Source organism: Orcinus orca, chromosome 13 (assembly GCF_937001465.1).
Source record: "Orcinus orca chromosome 13, mOrcOrc1.1, whole genome shotgun sequence".
NCBI lineage: Eukaryota > Metazoa > Chordata > Mammalia > Artiodactyla > Delphinidae > Orcinus > Orcinus orca.
This window is the reverse complement of record NC_064571.1, coordinates 76789172-76810727: the sequence shown is the minus strand read 5'-3', so window position 1 is coordinate 76810727 and position 21556 is coordinate 76789172. Positions and strand designations below refer to the sequence as shown.

Here is a 21556-nt window from a genome sequence, read left to right as displayed (position 1 = left end):
CTTGTTTCTTTTTTTTTTCCTCCATAGCTCTATCACTAACTTACTATACAGGTTATTTTAAATCATCTGCCTCTCCCCACTAAAATAAGACCAGGGAATTTTTCTTTTTTTACATTTTGCCCATCCCTACATTTCTTGAACCTGGAACAAAGTACATGCTCAAAACTTACTGAATTGCATTAAACTTCTGCTCAAGATTAAATAGAAGTGAGAATTGGGTATTGAACCCAATAGAGGATGCCAGAGAGAATGTATATTCTGGTGAGCTCAATTTTGGGAACAAGGGCCTCATGGGACCCTTGAGTTGACAGATCTCGGAAACACTTGGAACTTTACAGAGCTTTTGCAGCTACACAGTGTTAAGTAAAAATTGAGAAAGTGAAGCAAGATAGCCAAAACCACAATACAGAGTGGCATGGACAAGCGTAGATGTGGGTGAAGACAGCTAGAGAAGGAAACTGAGTAATTAAAAAGATAGGCAAACCTCAATACAATATTTTGAAGGCCAAGAGAAGAGTGACTTTGAAGGTTAGGTAGTTGGTAACACTGAATGATTAAAAAAAAATGAAGTTAGAAAGGATAACAGAACTTTGTGATTTAGGAGGGCATCAGCATCTCACGAGACATTTTTGTGGGAATGCGAAGAGAGTATCAAACTTATGAGTCAGAATGGTGAAATGTATGAGCTACTCATGGTGAAGTTGCTTATTTTAAAAAACAGGACTAAGCATTTATCTTTCAGTGTTACCTCTATCTGAATTTCAAAATCAAATATACTAAGTAACCTAGTGTTTCTCTAGCACTAGCAGAAGGAAAAAAATGAACTTTTAAAGGCAAACAGTTTGGGTATATTTACTGGGATATTTAACTGTTACGTGACAACAGATTTCCCTCTGATGGAAAATGATCCCTTAACAATAACAACATTTTCCCCTTCCTTGGTGGAAATAATTGGGATTAATATATTATGACTGTTCTCCAGTTAAAAAGTGTAAGGCCTGTGTCCTTTCCCAGAAGACAAACCTGCTGCGAATGAAGTAGTGATCAGAAGCTGTGATGGTCCACACATCCACTCCAGGGACAGGAACAAGCCCAGCTGGGTCCACCGAGCTTGGCTATGGCTATTCTCAAAGTACTAAAAAACCCTGGCAGTCTGAGTTTATTGTAATAGAAAATGTTGGGTTTCACCTATCAAAAAAGGATAACAGATTTAAAAAAAAAACAATAAATATTTCAGAGATTTATTAAAGCATCTTATCACAAAGATGGAAACACATACAAAATTAGAAACATGCAACCATCATCTTCCACAGTCAAGTTAAAATGTTATATATTTTTCCTGTTTTCAGAGCTGAAAATCTCAGATCTTAAACCGAACTCGCTCACCCTGAATATTTCATTCATTCTTCCTGGAAGTATCCAGGGCAGCAAATAACCAAAATGCAAACTATTATATAAAGAAAGTGCAGTTAAAAAAGAATATGTGTAGAGAATGCCCGCTTCCCACCCACCCCCCAATCAAAGGCAAACAATGGCACTTTGCTCTTGCTTAACCTAGATTGTCTTCAAAAACTATTAAAATGTAATACACTTAACAACAACAAAATCTGACTTTTAATAGCTATCCAAAAAGCTTGTTAGTGTTTAAACAAAGGAAAATGTACTTTATATCCAACAAGTTTGAAGAGCCCTGTGTTGCAGCATTTTGTAAAATAAACAAGACAAAAAGCTGGTATAGGGTTTATTGACAAAGGCAGAATTTCTTCAGGCAGGTATGTAAGGAGGTGGTGGTTCCTTCTCAGGCATCTTCACTGCCATTTCATAGGTTGGCAAAACATACTGAAGAGAGACAAAAAATTATATTAGACTTAATTCTCCTTTAAAATTCTATCTGAATAATTCAGCTTTCAGAATTAATACCTTTAACAGGGGTATATAAACCTACGGAAGAGCTGAAGAAACCATTAGCTAAGTACACTTCACCCTTGAGTACACTTGACCCTTAAGCAATGTGGGCATTAGGGGCGCCGACACTCTGCACAGTTGAAAATCCACATATAACTTATAGATGGCCCTCCGTATCTGCAGTGCCACATCTGCAGATTCAACGCAGACTGTATAGTACTGTAGTATTTACTACTGAAAAACATCTACATATTAGTGGACCCTCGCAGTTCAAACCCATGTTGTCTGAGGGTCAATTATAGCTCCTGAGAGTAGAGATGACTAATAACCTGGAGCTTTTACACGCAGGTGAGATGTCTGATCCAAGATCACTAGAGATGGATGATGGAAGGAGGGAGGGCAGACAAAATTTTGCTTCTGAACTGACCCTGAGGCCACCAGGACGCCTTGACAGGCGGTATGTGCCGCCACCCTCCCCTCGCTCCACTGTGACTGATAAAGCAGCAGTGCCAAGTACACCTCAGGAACTTAGGATCTCGGTGAAGGGTCTCGCTGAACCACGCTAAAGGAATGCTCCATTATGAGGCTGTATTTCATCAGAATCTGTAGGCAAAGGATCAAGTACTTGTGTCTTCTGCTCTAAGGTAAAGGGCACATCTGTGTAGAAGAGTGGCATTTTTAATCTAAGTGACTCCAATGTGACAGGCTGGCCCTACATGGGTCACATATACTCTACATGCTGGAAACCTGGGAAAACAGTACAGCAGCAACTAGAGGGCCTGAGAGGTAGGCCTCCCAACAGACTCATGGAATCCACTGCATTCATCTCCCCACAGGAAAATCAGCTTCCCCTCTGGATCATATTTTCGGAAAGCAACACAAGCTTCAGTTGATGGTACCCTATCCTTAGAAGTTCCAGAAGCCAAGAGCCTGGCTCGCCCACACTGCAGTTCCCTGTCTGATCTCCCCCTCAAAATGTAACACTTGGAGACCGATTACAAATCAAACCTATTGGCCAAACAGAATGAGATGAGCAGTGCAGGGTGCCTCTAGCCCATGTACCCAGGATTCCAAGTGGGAAAGGCTGAAACTTGTAGATACAAGCTATCCACAAGTTTCGGATTATCCCTAAACCACAGTTATGGCATTGAAGAGAAAGTCAAGATCCAGGGTCTTCTCTTTGGAATAACTGATAAAGGCTACTGAAGATTTAATACTGTAAAGGATCATTCACCTGTGGAGGTGCTTCAAAGGCAGGGTACACAGCAATCTCTGGCATGTTTCTGTTGTTGATATATTTATAACAGTTCCAAACACAGTTGATTAGATAAGCCTAAAAGAATACAAACAAAATTTACATATGCTCGAAACTCAATAGACCACCTGCTCTAAAATGAAGGTGACTTATAATGCTCTCCCCACTTTTCTCCACAGAGAAGGAAACTGGCATCCACTTGGACCTAGCACAGGCCAGGTGCTTTCCCTACCTGCCCTCACTTAAATGTCACAGGTTTTATTACCACTGTTTTACAGAGAAACCAGAGTTTGGGATTCCAATTCAAGTGTGACAACCATTGTGCTGCAGAAGAAATTCTATTTCTGAACCTTTGGAATTTTAACAGATTTTCAATCCAAATCATGAACCACATCCAAAAACACAATGATGTTCCTTAGGAAGAATCCTGGCGCTTCCAACCACTGCCTGGAAACAAGAAGGAGGACGTTCCCTGGAAGCTGTCTCTACCACTACATCAGAATAGGAGAACTGTAAGGAGACACAGCAACAAGAAGGTTTAGATGGACAGTGTCACAGTCCAAATGGCCCCCCAAATATTTAGTGAGCAACTCACCTTAAAAATGATGAACAAGGCAAAGAATACAAGAACAATGAACAGGAGGCAGCTGGAGTCCAAAGCCAGGAGGTCATCTTTATAGGGAAAATCAGGCTGTAAAAAAAAGGGGGGGTGGGGGATGAATAGGCAGAGCAGAAAGGATTTTTAGAGCAGGGAAACTATTCTGTTATGATATCACAATGGTGAGTACATGTCATTACACACTTGTCCAAATCCCCAGAATGCACAACACCAAAAGTGACCTCTAATGTAAACCACGGACTTTGAGTGATAATGATGTATCAGTGCAGGTGCATCAACTGGAACAAGTATCCACTGTGGCTCAGAATATGGACTGTGAGGGAGGCTGGGTGGGCAGGAGTGGGTATATGGGAACTCTGTACTTTCTGTTCAATTTTTCTATGAACCTAAAACTGCTCTAAAACTGAAGTTTATTAATTAAACATATACACACACACTTATAATTCAGCCATGGCACCTGTATTTTGTGATAACCTAGAAAGCATCTTAAGAATACAAAAGGCACCCAAATCAGAACTGATATTCTAATAAAAATTTACAAACAGAATTTAACTCAAAGTGCTTTTTAAGCCTCAGCATCACTAATGCATGCTACTGATCACTTAAAATATATAAATTATACTCCTAAGAGTCTACACTGAGCTCATTTTACATCTTCCTGGCCTTTGGGAACACACTGTCTCCTGTACATGACCCCAGATTTGTCCCTGGGTCACTAAGTCAGGAGGTGCTGAGATTTACCTAAGTTTCATGGGCCATTCAGTCCTACGTGGGGAAAATGATTTTTTAAAAGCCAAGTGTCAGCAATTCCCTGGTGGTCCACTGGTTAGAACTCCGTGCTTCCACTGCGGTAGCCGGGGTTCCATTCCTGGTCGGAGAACTAAGATCCCACAAGCCTCACGGCATGGCCCAAAAAAAAAAAAAAAAGCCAATTGTCAGTCTCAATGCTCATCAGAAAGGGGCCAAAAGAAGGCACGTCCCTGGTTATGAAGCCAGGCAAGCTTATACTATTTACTGGACACATAAAATGTTCTGAGAAAGATCAGCTGTATTTTTTTTTTAATTTATTTATTTATTTTTGGCTGTGTTGGGTCTTCGTTTCCGTGCGAGGGCTTTCTCTAGTTGTGGCGAGTAGGGGCCACTCTTCACCGCAGTGCGCGGGCCTCTCACTGTCGCGGCCTCTCTTGTTGCAGAGCCCAGGCTCCAGACGCGCAGGCTCAGTAGTTGTGGCTCACGGGCCTAGTTGCTCCGCGGCATGTGGGATCTTCCCAGACCAGGGCTCGAACCCGTGTCCCCTGCATTGGCAGGCAGATTCTCAACCACTGTGCCACCAGGGAAGCCCAGATCAGCTGTATTCACTCAAATATTTCTTTAGCATTTACTGTGTGCAAGGCAATGAGCTAGGTTCAGGGAGAAAGGCATTACAAACTAATTTAGGATTTACAAGCTGGCCAACAGAGAAAGCATCTTCCAGTCTGGGACACCAAGTGAATAACAGAACAGAGAAACCACTGGGGTTCTGCCAAAGGAATAGTAAATTCCTTTTGATGTTCTTCTATAAAGTTCATTTAATCTTTTAAAACTTCTAACTGTTTTTAATGGAAACATCAACACAAAGGCCCAAATAATTTTACATTTTCATAAAAAAAGCACACAGAAATCCCAAGGACCAGAAGAAAATCGTATCCACACACCAACCCCAAACCCTAGCTACGAAGTGTCTCCTTGGAACAAAAGTGTTCTTTAAGCCTTCATCTATAAATAAGAAAAGGACAAAAACTCAAGGGGACCGGCTCCAGGGGGGACGCTATAAATTTTATTCAGAAGCCTTGCAAATTTTCAGCCAAGGACTACGTGATCAGGGAGAACAATGCTCAGGAAGCTGCTGACCAGGCCAGCAGGCCCTGCCCCGGGGCCACCTCTCTCCAGCCCCATCACAGGCTGCTCCCACCACGTCTGCCAGGCCACCGCGGTCACCTCTGAGTTCCCTGACTATGCCACGTTCCTTCCTGCATCTCTTTTACCTGGAACTTTCTTCTGTACTTTTCCTATCTCAAGTCCTACTCAGACTCTTGAGTGCAATTCAAAGTTCACTTCCCACCCCAGGTGTGGTATCTGTGTGATACCCACTCACAAAGCAACCGACACTTTTACTTCACCGTTTTTATCACAATGTTAATTCAATAACCGTCAACTTCCCAATTCTTTCACTAGAAAGTAAGTTTTAACTGATGTAGCCCTAGGACTGAGCAGAGTGCCTTGCACACAGGAAGCCATCAACAAATGTTTTTTGAATGAATGAATAATAAATTTGTGGTATGCAAAATGGACTATCTGAAGTGGGTTTCAAGAAAATTCCCCAAAAGACAGCATTTGTGAAATAAACTTCCATTCATCTGGATCCTACACCTCCATCCAGACCTTACTTCAGCCCAGTGTTCCCTGCCTCTCCATCCCATGTCATTAACTTATGCTCATTTACTGCTGTCATGGGACAGCCCTAGCTTATTATCACAAATGAGATCTTCATGTCTTGACTCCCCAAACACATGCTTTGCTCCTCGAAGAGAAGGAAGTTATGTTTCTATTTATACCATTCACTAACAGTTTGCCTAGAATAGAGTGAAGGCTATAGAAGGCATCAAATATTTGCTACAGATGCTTGCAAAGACAGAAAGCTACAACTCCAATAAGTGCCAAATACAGTCAAATTATTATATTTTTCATATACCCAAAACAAAAGATGAACTACTCCTGAAGTTCTATGATATCCATCTTTAGGGACTTTTAATATTGGATTGTCCACGTGGTATGGCAAGAAGATATTCTATTTTCATCTTTTTGGTTTCAACATGGTCACTAAGAGTAGTAATGATAATTGCTTTAAAACATTTTAAAAAAGAAACAGGGGAGGTTAAAATAAAAATAGTGCCCAAAAGCTGACTCTGAATTTCAATGAATGAAAAAAAAAGTTTAATTAGCATACACACTTACTAACTGATCCAGATATTCTTTGATTCTTGGCAAGTAAGTGAGAGAACTGATAGCAACCAGGCAGCTGAGAACGAAGTCAAAAAGCCGGTAACAGAAGAACGGAATCAGCCAACCCACTTGATACTGAAGGAAAGAAACAGCAACCACAACATCACATCACGTATATGCAATGACTGGGTACCATTCAGTAAAACTCAGAACTAACACACCATTGTAAAGCAACTATACTCCAATAAAGATGTTAAAAAAAAAAAGATGTGGCACATATATACAATGGAATATTACTCAGCCATAAAAAGAAACGAAATTGAGCTATTTGTAATGAGGTGGGTAGACCTAGAGTCTGTCATACAGAGTGAAGTAAGTCAGAAAGAGAAAGTCTAGTACCGTATGCTGAAATATATATATGGAATTTAAGAAAAAAAATGTCATGAAGAACCTAGGGGTAAGACAGGAATAAAGACAGACCTACTAAAGAATGGACTTGAGGTTATGGGGAGGGGGAAGGGTGAGCTGTGACAAAGCAAGAGAGTGGCATGGACATATGTACACTACCAAATGTAAAATAGATAGCTAGTGGGAAGAAGCCGCATAGCACAGGGAGATCAACTCGGTGCTTTCTGACTACCTAGAGGGGTGGGTTAGGGAGGGTGGGAGGGAGGGAGACGCAAGAGGGAAGAGATATGGGAACATATGTATATGTATAACTGATTCACTTTGTTATAAACCAGAAACTAACACACCATTGTAAAGCAATTATACTCCAATAAAGATGTAAAAAACAATACAAAATAAATTTTTTTAAAAAATTAAAGAAAATAAAAAAAATAAATAAACAGCAAAAAAAAAGTTAAAATCATAGAATACTTACAGAAATTGCTCCGTATACCAGCATTGAACTGATGATAAACATAAGAACAGAGACGGCAAAAAGAACACAGGCATTATCTAAGAAAACAAAAAGAAGAATCTAATTAAGCTACTTATGTAACAAAAAGAATAAAACTCTTTATGACAAAATAATGTTATTAAGTAATGAAGTTTGAGAAATCCGTGCCTTTTTCTTGTTTGTTAAACGGCCACAACTCACTGCCACTTATTTAGGATGGCACATGAAGCAGGTACTCTGCCAGCGACAGATCTCTGCTCAGAGTCTAACTTCTGAAGATGTGAAATAGATAATTATAATTCAGTGTGGCAAGTGCTACAACAGAAGCAGAAACGATTAGTTTTGCCTGTAGAATCAGGGAAAAAATATGAAAGAAATGGTACAAGTTGGGTCTTGTGAGATAAGCAGGGTTTGACTGGAGCAAAAGGCTGGTATTTGCTTAAGAGACAGATGTATTAAACACAGAGTTATACAGATGCCCCCAACTGCCTTAGATAAAATACACAGTCTGAAATTCAAGGTTCTCCCTTAATCCCCCACCCCCATTTCAACACCCAAAATCCCTGCTCCGCATCCCTTCAACCATGGCTTCTCTGCTACATCCTGGTCTATTTTCTTCTTTGTTCCTCAACCCTTCCTCAGATTGCTGCCTTTCTCTACATTAATCCATGTTCACTAAATTTTCTCACAAAGCACTCATGTAATCTCAAACAAAACAAAAACAAACCAAAAGAGCCCCCACACTTGACTTGATGAGCTTCTCAGCACAAATCTAAAGCTGATTCTCTGACTCTGGCTAGTTAAGAACCTGAAAGGCACTAATAATGATGAACGATTAGACTAACTGCTGAATGTTCACACTACTGGATAAACGTTATGTATCATCTTGTCACTTGGCAATGCACACAGCATCAATATCTGGCACTAAACTAAGTAAGAACAGCCCTCTTTAAATTTTCCTAGAGGACGCAGGATAGCTAAACATCAAGGACTTAAAGAACCTCCCTGCTGCAGCACGCAAAATGGCACTCAAAGGGAAGAGTTCAAATATAAACAAACTTGAAAGCAAAATTTATCATTCAAACAATCAGCTTTCAAAAATCTGTTACTGGAAGACTAGGAGTGGATTTTGACTTCTTAAAGTATCGGAATAATTAAAGTGAAGTTCAAGGTCTTTCGCTGGAGCAACAAAAAGCAAAACAGGAGAGATGGGGTGGTGGGTGGGAAACACATTTCATGCCTGGAACAAGGGACACTCCAGTATGTGTGAATCAATAAGGCAAACAAAATATGAGAGGCTAGATGCCAGAGAAGAACCTCAGGTTCCCAGCCACCACTACATTCAGCACCTCCTTTGGAGGCCCCAAGTGTCCACCCATCTCCAAAGTGAGTATAAATAAGGATAAATTCATATTTGAAAAACAGCCTGTATATGCTGCAGAAGTATTTCCTATAAACTGAGTGTCACATCCTATTTGGCTGATTAAAAATAACTAATCACAAACCTCATTTTAAAAAATCAGTTATCAGGCCAATGATTAGAAATTAACTTACCTTTGCAATACTGGGTCTGTAGGAAAGTAAAATCTTACCTTCCAAAGAAACACCAACTACCATATGACCAAGAACTATGTATTTTTTTTTTATATTTGCTCAATAACAGGGCTTCGGTAGAATATAATCAACAAACATATGATAATGAATAGATCTGATTTTCTCTATAGCAGCGACAACACTCACACAACATGCAATGAATCTGTGACTTCTTCCCGCAGCTCTAACAAGAGTCAGTTGAACAGACCTACGAGAATCTCAATAACCATAAATCTTTTTCTACATCTCAATTTTAAGAGAAACACACATGACAAGGGAAAATGCTGACATTAGCAGGTTCAGTAAAATTTTACAGCCTAAAGTAAAATTGTATAAATGCCAAAAAACCGTCACTGGAAGCTAAAGTTTTATTTATTGTTCTATTCTGGCTTTTAAATAAAAACAGATTACTCAGAAGAAAAAAAATCAAATGCCAGAAAGTATGTTTCTGTATGTTCTTGGTATTTCTGCTATCAATTTGACAACAAAATTAAAGGATTATATATACTGTATTTGGAAATACAATCAGGAAACTCATTTAAAAAAAAAAAAACACTTTAAAAACACAGTATGAACAACTGTTAGTGTTATCATACTACAATGTATAACAGATGGCCAGAAAACTCTACTTGGCTCCTAAAATAGGTTAGCCCTGAGGACAATGAATCATTTGAATTAATAACCAAAATTTTTTTTAAAACTTCATTAATGGATCAGAGAAGATCATAATGTACAGAAGTACAGAACTTTATGATAAAAGCTAATCTAAAAAGAGCCTACAATATAAATACAACACACATGTGAACTGGGAACATTTTTCTGAAATGAAATTTTTCTGAAGAAGAAATTGTTCACACTAAAAAGTCTGAAGCATAATTTTCTGTTCAAATATTAAATGTTTAACATAATTTTAATATAAAGTTAAACCTGTATGTTAGAGAAAGATAAATAATGAAAAATACTGCTATCAGGGAATAAATAGGTTTAAAAAGGTAATTTCCATGAACATTCATTCCATGAATGTTCTAGGAGTACTCTATTTTTAACGCCAATGTCAAATCTTCATCTAAACAATAAAAATATATTAAGAATTGAGGCCCTGGGCAAAAGATACCACCAAATATTCAAATAATTCACATTTTATACTTTACTGTAAGATTTTTGCTCCATGAGCAAATCCATCCTCTACTACAACTTGTCAGCTAACCCTCAAAGGCTCAGTCTTTTTTGTAATTCCTTCTCTCCTCCTCTCTCCACAGTACCCAAATGTATACAATACACATTTCTCAAAAATCTTCTAGCAGTCTATTACATTTTCTGGCTACAAATGCTCAATTATAATGCTCAATTATAATTTTTAAAAAACCTACAAAAACATTTTGTGCCTCGGCAAATATAATAACAAACATAATTTAATCAATCCTCCTCCAAGTTAACTGTATGTGCGTAATCAGCAGGAGATATTTTCAACTAAAAACATACCAGCCATTCTCTCGGACGAATAGTAATTGCCAATGACTTCATACTGAATGTTGACAGCGGGCATTGAGTTTGGATGTGTTACTTCCACAGTCAGCAAAATTGCCATCAACAGGTTGACCACCTGTGAAAGATAACATTTTACCAATTATACTACTAGCCAGGGAGTGAGCGGTCCTTAGCACAATCTTTAGATGTCTTCCCCTATTTAACACTGTTTTCCCTGAAGTAACAGAGACACGAAAAGGGGACTACCTGTGAGACAAAATACACAATACCATTTTAAGAATACTTTAAAGTTGGGGGCTCCCCTGGTGGCGCAGTGGTTGAGAGTCCGCCTGCTGATGCAGGGGACACGGGTTCGTGCCCCGGTCCGGGAGGATCCCACATGCCGCGGAGCGGCTGGGCCCATGAGCCACGGCCGCTGAGCCTGCGCATCTGGAGCCTGTGCTCCGCAACAGGAGAGGCCACAACAGTGAGAGGCCCGTGTACGCAAAAAAAGAATACTTTAAATATTTCATAAAGTGAAAGGACAAACTTAATCATTTCAGAGAAAAGATGTTTGACTGATCCTGTGTCAATATAACAGAATAAGAAGGCACAACAATGAAAAATGAGAGATCATCACAAATTGTTCATTTGAATCACATATTTATTCATATCCCAGTCTCAGAATTTCCAGATTTGAAGAAGCTAATCTATCAGATAAATATAATTTCAAGGGGCTAAGTATGTAATGATGCATCAGATAAGCCTAAAGCCCCTCCACAGTTATCTCCTGTCCAGCGATAGGTAACTATAAACTCTTGAGCTACACTCAAATGCTTAAAAAGATTCTGACTGTGCCATGTAACTTTCACCTATTGGTCTTAATTCTACAGTTTGAGATAATTTGCTACCCCTTCTGAATAAGTGCTCCTCTGACACGTAAGGGCAGCCAACATATGCCTCCAAATATTGTCTTTTCTAGAATAAACGCTCAGGTACTTAAACCAGTTTTCTAACCAGCATATTTTCCAGCTGGCTCACTAGTTCCTCTTTGCTCCCCTCCATACACACATTCCAGTTTGTTCAACATACTATTAAAATGAGAGAAGATCAGCCTGATCACAACACATCTGGATCTCAGTTCCCATATCCTGGGCTAACAAATTTCAATTAACGCAGCCTGAAACGGCACTGGCTGCATAAATCTTTTAAATGTCACATGAGTGACTCCCTAAAACTCCCAGTTCTTTTTCACATTTGATCCTGCTAAGCTATCACCTATATCTACATGTAGAGTTGGATTCAGAGGCCCAAGCATAAGCGCTTATATATATTTGCAATCAAATGTCATTAACATTCTTGCCTATCAAGATTTTCTCCATCTAGATTCTGACACCCTGCGGATAGACTTACTCTCAGCTGCCTGCATTTGAAAATATGATCATCATATAATGAGAATCTCCAACTAAGTCATAAGCAAAAGAACAGGGCTGATGACAAAGCCGCCAGACAGAGGCTGTTCTCTTCCCATCAGCCAGCAACCTCTAAATAAAAGTCTTTATCTAGTCCAGAGAAACATCTTGAGACTTTGTCAAACATCTTGCTGAAATCCCATCACTGGTATCTGGTGAATTTTCTTAGTCTACCAGGGTGTAACTCCAATTCAAAAAGGAAATTCTCTAGGCCTCTAGTTGTTAGTGAATTGTACAGTTATCCCAGGAGGCACCACTTCCTTTAAGTGATCAAAACAACACTAATGATTTGAGGATTGGAGTAGGCTTCCCTATCTAGAGTTCACAGAACCTGTCTTCCTTCCCTTTGTGAACATTTGATACTTTCAAGGGATATGGGAGCTTTACCAACAGTGTTTTAAACAATCTCTATTATGTAGCTCTCTCCTGTCCACCCTGAATAACACAGCTTATCAGCTGAAGGCATTTCACATTCTATAAGACATGCAGCCCAAGTTTTATCTTTAAATAAGATAAACAATGTCACAATACCTAATTCAGAATCAATTGATATTTCTGACTATACACTATAAATAAGTAAATTCATCTATATTACTTCACTTATTCCTCACAACAATCTTGTGAAGTAAATATTACTTACGCCCATTTGCAGATGGGTAAACTAAGGTTCAGCAAAGTGAAATAACTTGTGTTAAGTTCACTGAGCTGAAGAGCTAGGATACAAATCTGGTTCTTTTTTAGGCATCCTTCTTCCTACCACTATAGGATTACTTATAACCATTCCTAAGCAACCCTTGTTTTGAGATCTTTCCAAAATAAACCATTATTTAAGGCTATAAAATGTTTATACTTTACCCTCTAAATAAATATGTTCAGTAACGTGCCTTTTTTCTTGCACTGCTCTAAAGCAAGGTATTTTATCCTTCAACGCTTGAAAGGTCTTACAAGGGACAATCATATTTGCAAGGTGACTCTCCAGTTGAAGGCTGACTTTTTTTTTTTTTTTTTTTGCCCATTTTTATTGCAATGGCTTTTGGACAGTATATGTGGTGTATGAGTATGAGTTAATACAATCACGTGAATTAATTATTGAACAATCAGATATATCTACTAAAACACTGTATATTCTGTGTATGGAAATGAGTTAGAAATCAATTCACCAAACTCTTCTTTGCTAAGCACAATACAGTCATAGTTTAAAAGCTCTGCACTGCACAGAAAAACACTTTCATGTCAAGAAAAACATGCAAACTCAATTACTAAGTGAAGGAAATGACACAACAAAAATATTCAGGAGTTTAATTTTCCCTTCTTAAATATTTGTATCACATGTAGGATTTATAAAAATCTCTTTTCTTCTCTTCCATGGGTAAGTCACAAACTCACCCATTATTATCTTCTAGTATTAGTGACACTTCAAATTTCTTTTCACTGTGAGTCATACCCCCGAATATTAAACAAAATAAATATAGGTCTAATCAAAAGGACCAAGAAATGGTAAAATAAATTCAGCACTATTTCATTAAATGCTCAATTTTTCAAATCTTCATTGAATTAACTATATTTCATTAGCACCCCAACTTAACATTTTAAAGTACTAATCTGGAAAACCCATCCTTGTGATCTTAAAAGATACATCACTGAGCACCTATCCTGTGCTCATATGCAGGCCCTATCCTATTTACTTTTGATTACAGTTGATATTTCTACTAAGTTCCATGTAGCGTTTTTCAAAACACACATAAAACTTTATAGTTTTGTAATATAAAATTTCTATGAAGAGAGCAACTATATACAAACAATTCCAGAATATTTATTCCTGATTCATTTTTCCCTTTTACTGCATTCATGAAAGAAAATTAGTAAAAATGTAATTAAAATAATGGTCAACTTCTAAACCTAGTAATATGGAGAGGTATAGAATGCAGCAAATATGTCAACAGCATGGGCAATGGACACACCAATGTAGGAGCAGTACTGTATTTAGTGAGATAAACAATGTGGTTTGGGTTATAAGCCTAGTGCACACTTTATATAAGTAAACATACAGCAACTGAAGACCAGATGTGTTAGATTTCACTTGTTTCAAAGGAATAGTATCAGATCCTTGGAAGCACTCAGCCTGGGGAGAGTAATTCCTCTTTGCTTCTCATTTCATCGCCACACCCATCCCAGAAGACGCTTGAGGACCGGTTTTGTTTCTGTTTTATTTTTTAATCATTATTCTTTAGTTTTCCCACAGCGTATTTTGCCACAACCTAGTATCTGCGAAGACTATAATTAGAACAGTGTTTTAGGGCAACCTGATGGGGTCTCAAGCAAGTCAGAGAGCCGTCATCAGATAGAGACCAAAATGGACTATCTTTAAAAATGTTGTTAAATGTATATATAGTTAAATGTATGTATACAGTTGTTGTTTACCATTACGTGCAGTTACAAATGAGTTATTCCTACTATTTTTGGAGAAGATAATTCATTTAATAAATGTCTAATAAGTACTTCAAATGCTCTTAATAAGTTACTATTAAACACACAGTTTATAGAGAAAGGCATACCATCTTCCTCCCTCAAGGAGGACATCTTGCTGTAGGGGGTAAAAATTTTTAAAAAGATAATCATACTAATGTGTAATTAGTACTATTTAGTAAGTACATACAAGAGGTATGCAGTAACTTTTCCAGGTACACAGTGAGGAAACCAGATCCCTCTGGCTGGGAGTCAAGGAAGCTTCATCAAGAAAACAACTGAACTATTAAAAAACTAACTGTATAGGAAAACATAGGAAGAACACTCTGACATAAATCACAGCAAGATCTTTTCTGACCCACCTCCTAGAGTAACGGAAATAAAAACAAACAAATGGGACCTAATGAAACTTAGAAGGTTTTGCAGAGCAAAGGAAACTAAAAACAAGATGAAAAGACAACCCTCAGAATGGGAGAAAATATTTGCAAACGAATCAACAGACAAAGGATTAATCTCCAAAATATATAAACAGCTCATGCAGCTCAATATTAAAAAAAAAAAACCCAATCCAAAAATGAGCAAAAGACCTAAATAGACATTTCTCCAAAGAAAACATACAGATGGCCAAGAGACACATGAAAAGATGTTCAACATCACTAATTATGAGAGAAATGCAATCAAAACTACAATGAGGTATCACCTCACATTGGTTAGAATGGGCATCATCAGAAAATCTACAAACAATAAATGCTGGAGAGGGTGTGAAGAAAAGGGAACCCTCTTGCACTGTTGGCGGGAATGTAAATTGGTACAGCCACTATGGAGAACAGTATGGAGGTTCCTCAAAAAACTAAAAATAGAATTACCATATGACCCAGCAATCCCACTACTAGGCATATACCCTGAGAAAACTATAATTCAAAATGACACATGCACCCCCAATGTTCATTGCAGCACTATTTACAATAGCCAGGTCATAGAAGCAACCTAAACGCCCATTGACAGACAAATGGATAAAGAAGATGTGGTACATATATACAATGGAGTATTACTCGGCCATAAAAAGGACTGAAATTGGGTCATTTGTGGAGACACGGATGGACCTAGAGATTGTCATACAGAGTGAAGTAAGTCAGAAAGAGAAAAACAAATATATTAACGCATGTATGTGGAATCTAGAAAAATGGCACAGATGAACCAGTCTACAAGGCAGAAATGGAGACACAGGTGTAGAAAACAAATATATGAACACCAAGGGGGGAAAGTGGGGGGTTGGGGGTGGGATGAATCAGGAGATTGGGATTGACATATATACACTAATGTGTATAAAATAGATAACTAATAAGAACATGCTGTATAGCACAGGGAACTCCACTGTACTGTAGAAACTAACACAACATTGTAAAACAACTATACCCCAATTAAAAAAATAATAAATAAATAACTGGAATTGGCAAAATGGTTGTTAATGGTTGAAGCTGTATGATAAGTAAATGAAAGGTTTTTATACTATTTCATTATTTTTGTGAATTTGAGATTTTTCTCAATAAAGTTTTTAAAAAGTGACTTGGGGGAGAGCATTTTGGAGAGCATATTCAAAGGCACTGAGGCAAAAAAAAAAAGGTATTTGAGGAAAGATACTAACTTTGAAATATACACAAGCTATCCTTATTTAAAGGAGTCGGGGGTGAGGATTGGAAAGGAACACAGCTTGAGGGAGCCTGTCTTCACTTCTACCTCAGCTACCTACCTTTTAGACTGTTTATGGTGAAGACACTCATGACAAATTAGCCATATATTAAATCTTTCCAAGACCTAAAATTATAACAAATGCTCAAAATGTCTTCTTGTAGTACACCATTAACCATGAAAGAGGACACCCCTGCAGCAGACTTTTAAGCTCATTTTCAATCGTTCAATAAGCATCTGAACTTATACCACATAAGAAACTGTCGTTTAAAATCACATGGCTTCAAATTTTTCAATAAATGATAGAAAAAACAATTTATGAACGTCAGAGTTTAAACTGGAGCTCATTCTGAAATTTCATATTACTTAAACCAGGTATTAAGCCAGGCATGCTTCTTTCAACTGGCTCTGGCGTCTCTGTGTCCTACTGCACTACTTAATACCATACAATTAATCCTTTACTATACAGTGTGCAATCGCCTAACATGCGACCAGTAGAGGCAGTTCTAGAAGGCAATGACACTATATCAGATACAAAGTCGTTGCTACAGTGTCTGCACCCGGCAGGAGGGAGAACTGAACCCCTAGGTTCCAAACAGCACAGGGCAATCTAAAGAGAATCATATTCTCCCACCTGGAACAGAAGAGGAAGAGTATCCCGACAAGGTACTTGGAGAGGGAAGTGACATTCCAGTTCACCCACCCACTCCCATATTATTTCTCTTAGTAAAGAAGTTTCTGGCAAAAAAATGCACTGTTCAGACAACTCCTCTTCGTTTTGTGTCTTGGTGATCTTGTTTTCTGAATGTTACATGTCTCCCCAACTAGACAGATATTGTGTCTTTGTATTGCCAGGATCCTGAAGCCACACTTTTTAAAGTCACCAATACAATTACAATACTGTAATCCACAAAACCAATGGCCTTTTCCAGTTCTTAACGTAATTTGAATCTGATATTACTGATCACCTTCTCCTTCTCCCTTGACACTGTACCGTTAAGTTTCATTTTTGTATCTTTGCTCCAAAGTTCTTTGCAATACCATCAGTATCTTAATGGCAGATGCCATGGCCAAGACAAGAAACACTTCAGAGCCTCTGTGTGGCAGCTAATAGGAACACAAAAGACAAATAACACGTCTCTGTGATTTACTCTTTTTGTATGTGCACCACAGCCATTTACACTGTAGATAATCAATATATGTCTTAAAACAGATTAACTGATGTAAGCAGCTTATAATATTCTACTAACCAGAGAAATCCATGCAAAGAAAGAACAGCTACAGAATCTTTTTATAAAACTAAAGCACGCAAAAAGGATGCTATGCAAAATGTTTTCACATCAAGTCCTTCCAGTGGGAAACAGATTTACAACTCCCTGTTCCCTATGTTGGGAGAATAAATGCCCTTACTAAAGTTCTTCTCTCTGCATTTTGAGTTTCATGGTTTATAACTCCTAATTTTCCTTGCTATTCCCTTAATTTTTGTGAGCTGAGCCCATAGCATCAAAAAAACATCTGCCTTGGAAAGAAATACAGCCAATTACATTCGGATGGTTGAAACTGAGATGGTGCTTATTTTCTTCTTGAGGAGTTAGAAATCCTTTGTTCTGTGAATGGAGGGAAGGATATGAGAAGAAACAGGAAGAGTAAGTTTGCAGGTTGAGTTCCAGGCTGCTGAGCTCTTTCTCAATTAAGTAGGAGGGAAGGTCATCTTCTAGGGATGAGGGAAGCAGGGTTGACTAAGAGGCCTGAGGACCCAAAGAGTTGAATTATTCATTTAGGGAAGGCAGAGCTAAGGACAAACAAAAGAAACTGACCCTTAGCAAAATGAAGAAATAAAAAGTTAGAAATACAATGCTGCTGTTGCCCTGATCTGATCAATGTCCAGTTTTACAAATCAGTTAAAATACAAAGGGGGGGGTGGTCTTCGTGGGGAAATGTGATATAATTATAGCAATGATGTTTCTGAATATAAAAATAATGGAAATATTAAAATAAGCTTAGAAACAACCCAATAAGACTACACATTCAAGTTTTGTTGTTTTTAATGTGCATTCATGAAGCAAGACTGTAAATAACAACATGGCAATTAGGAATAAAGTAGAGTTCCAATAGTCCTCTGCGGCTGGGGCATGAAACTGTATCTGCCTAACTGAAGATGATTCTCATCTGGTGTTTGCCAAATGGTGATGATTTCGATCAAACCTCTGGGTTGGGAAGAAATGAGAACAGAGAAAGGCAAAAAGATATGCCTGTGATAAAGCTTTTCCTTTTTCGCAGTTCACAGATGTTATCAGAAACTACAGTATCACTAATGCCACAACCTCCCAAACCAAAAACAAAAACCAAAAAAATCACAAAGTCATTAGCGAACATGACCGAGTCGGCAATATGAGAACTTAGTCAAATCTTCTGTAAAGTCATCATAACCTAAAACTACCTAAACAGAAGCACATATTTACAAGTCACAAATTAGATTCAATGTATATGGATACTGGAGATGGTGGTAAGAAATCACAAAGGTATTACTAGTGAACCACCAATCAATAACACTGTCAACTTGGTTCTGACATAGAATTACATAGATCTTGGCCCCCAGGGAATGCCAGCATTTGTGACCAAAACGGAGTAAGCCCTCAACAAAGGTCTCAAAACCGGAATAGGTCTTTTATGAAAAGCGTCTCATGAGCACGGGATGGGGGAGTGAGGGGATCTACTGCATTAGGAAAAGGCAAATCGAGTGTATGTAAATCCTGGCAAATGGTATTACCTCCAAGCGTACTTACAGACTCACAACAGAGGCCTTTCTGCCTACATCACAAACACACTGTAACATCACAAACACACTGTAACAAATAAGGTCCAGGAACCACAGACAACTGCGTTAAAAATGGATATGTCGCCTTCCCTTCAAGCAAGAAGTAATGTTAAAACTAGGCTGCATCTATCAAGGTGCATTCCTAATTGTTTCGCTGGGGAAAAAAAAAAAAATTCCAGGAAGCACTGGGGGAAGGGAGAGTTCTTTCAGGTCACGAAAGCACACAAAAAGATCCCGAAACCTGGTCATTTCCAGAACTCCCCAAACCAAAACCTAGCACCCTCATCCCGCCCCCCAAGCCCCCCTACTTTTCCCAGTCCCGCTTTCCTCCTCTTACTCTCGCCCAAAAACCATCTCCTTATTCCCACCTACCACCACTCCGATTCCGGGACACAAGTCAGCCCCCTCAAAGTTAGAGGCCCCTAAAAAGGTCCCCCACGCCTTCCCGCCCCACCCCCTCCCAGTGGATCCTCCCTTTCGGACCACCCCCCACTTCCCGCTCCTGGCGCATTCCCCCCAGCGCCGTACCCTCCCGCCTCGCCAGCCCTTACCATGTACCAGGTCCCCAGAATGATCGTCCCGGTGCGGACATGGCAACAGCCGCAGCACCGGGTGCTGTAGAACCGGTCGCTGCGGCTCCGCTTGAAAGTCATGGACACCATTGGGAATCTGGCGGGCCTCGTTCTTGGCCGGGGCCCTGACAAACGCCTTCTGCCCAGCGGTTGAACCCAGATAACTCCGTCACCGTCCAAAATCAAACGACGCGTTTTCTAGCCCGCCCCCGGCCCGGGCCCCAGCCAGACTCTTCGCACCTGCGCACTGAAGACCCAGCGCTGCTCTCGCGCGAGCTCGGTTTACCTCCACCTTCCCCGCACACAGGCCAATGGAAGAGCGGAAAGCTAGGTGGACCCGGCCCTTGATTGGAAAAACTTGGAGATTGACAAGATCTCACGCCCAATCAGAACCGCAACTCGCCTTAGCGCTAATGGATCCCTGCCTCTTACTTGAGGGAGATGGGTGGCTTATAGGCCTAGGGTAGTTCGGGTTGAGGGGAGGCGGGTGGTTCAGCATCCCCGAGATGAGAGCGGCAAGAAGAGAGGCATTTAATGGGGAAAAAAAGAGGGTCGAGATGGAGTAGGTGGCAGAAACCGGGAACGAAGGACTTTCCTGAGTGACGTCTGCCACGTACTACTTCGGAGGCGACACGGGACCACGACTGCTTACGTGAGTTTTGCGCGTAGCTCAATTATGGGGCTGGCCAGGGGCGGTGCCCGAGGGAAAGGGGGCGGGGCTAATTCCTGCTCTGGGGCCTTCCCGGCTAAGGGAATCGGGGATTTACTGGAGGGAGAAAGGGTTAGCTTTCCACTCTCACTCACTTTGACGCCTCTTTGGTGGGAGCAAAGAAATACCATCCAGCCCTGCCAAAGGCAAGTATGAAGCAAAAGGGTTGACGAAAATGGAAGCAAAAGGGTTGACGAAAATGAAAGCAAAGTAAAGCGGAAGAACTGCTTAGCTGCTGAGTGTTTACAGGTAGAGTGATTCTTATAGGGAAAAATTGTGAAACACGATGCAATGGACTAAAAGATTCCCGGGTGTTTTCAATGAAAAACCAGCCATAGTCTGGCTCACCTTTCAGGGTATTCTGAATCTATAGGAGCTCTCCATCTTTCTTTGTGGAGCTAGGTGTGGACAAAGAATGTAACCTGCTATTTCAGTAAACAAAGGCTATTGTGACCATGGAGCCAATCAGCCTCTGCAGCCACCACAAGTGGCGCATCCTGAGGGGATTCAGGATGGAGAAAAATAGGTTACTGGCCCTAGATGGTTATGGTGCATATCAAAGGAATAATTTTAATAAGCCCAGACTCTTGCATCTTCTCATATGTGGAAAAACACTAAATTCATTGACCTGAGATATCTGGTTTTCTTTAATTAACAGTAATCATTTGATGTTATGACTACCTGGAATTTTTTTTTGAAAAAAACTCCTGTATCTCCTGGCTCCTCTGTTACCTTTTTGGAACAGGCCTTCAGAGCTATCTGAGAGGATGTCTCCTGGGTTTAAACCCTCAGTAAGTACAACAAATAAAACATAATTCTCAACTTACAGCTTGTGTGTATTTTTTTCAGTCAACATCTGTTCAACTCTAAATGTAGGTAACAGATAGCAAGAAGTACTCGTGTCCATTGAACTTCATATTGAATCCCCCTCCTTGGAAAACGCCATTTTGCAGCTATTTGTAAATTCATTTCCCAATCCTGATTTGAACAATGTAAGTGGGTACATTACAATGTGCTTTAAACCAGTTCTAAGATTTTACTGGTCCCGTCATTAATTAATGAGTAAACAAAATCTTTGACACATGTTCATTTTGTATTTGTATGAGAC

The 21556-nt window shown here is 39.5% G+C and overlaps 1 protein-coding gene across 1 annotated transcript; it reads right to left on the bottom strand.

Annotated features, from left to right (window-relative positions):
• Window positions 1–1227: 1227 nt before the first annotated feature.
• LAPTM4A (lysosomal protein transmembrane 4 alpha) lies at window positions 1228–20096 on the bottom strand. Its single transcript, XM_004274855.3, has 7 exons — window positions 19719–20096; window positions 10738–10858; window positions 7645–7721; window positions 6774–6896; window positions 3756–3851; window positions 3140–3238; window positions 1228–1839 (listed from the first exon to the last, which is right to left on the bottom strand). The coding sequence occupies exons 1-7, from the start codon at window positions 19827–19829 to the stop codon at window positions 1765–1767; spliced, it is 702 nt and encodes a 233-aa protein (XP_004274903.1). The 5' UTR covers window positions 19830–20096; the 3' UTR covers window positions 1228–1764.
• Between the last annotated feature and the right edge of the window lie 1460 nt (window positions 20097–21556).

What these genes read in the sequence shown, in the direction of transcription:
- LAPTM4A (XM_004274855.3), bottom strand. Translation starts at nt 19,829, where the DNA reads ATGGTGTCCATGACTTTCAAGCGGAGCCGCAGCGACCGGTTCTACAGC. An exon ending in TTCTGGGGACCTGGTACATG is followed by an intron (nt 10,859 to 19,718) that starts GTAAGGGCTGGC and finishes TATCTTTCACAG; the next exon opens with GTGGTCAACCTGTTGATGGC. An exon ending in TTCGTCCGAGAGAATGGCTG is followed by an intron (nt 7,722 to 10,737) that starts GTATGTTTTTAG and finishes TTGTTTTCTTAG; the next exon opens with ATAATGCCTGTGTTCTTTTT.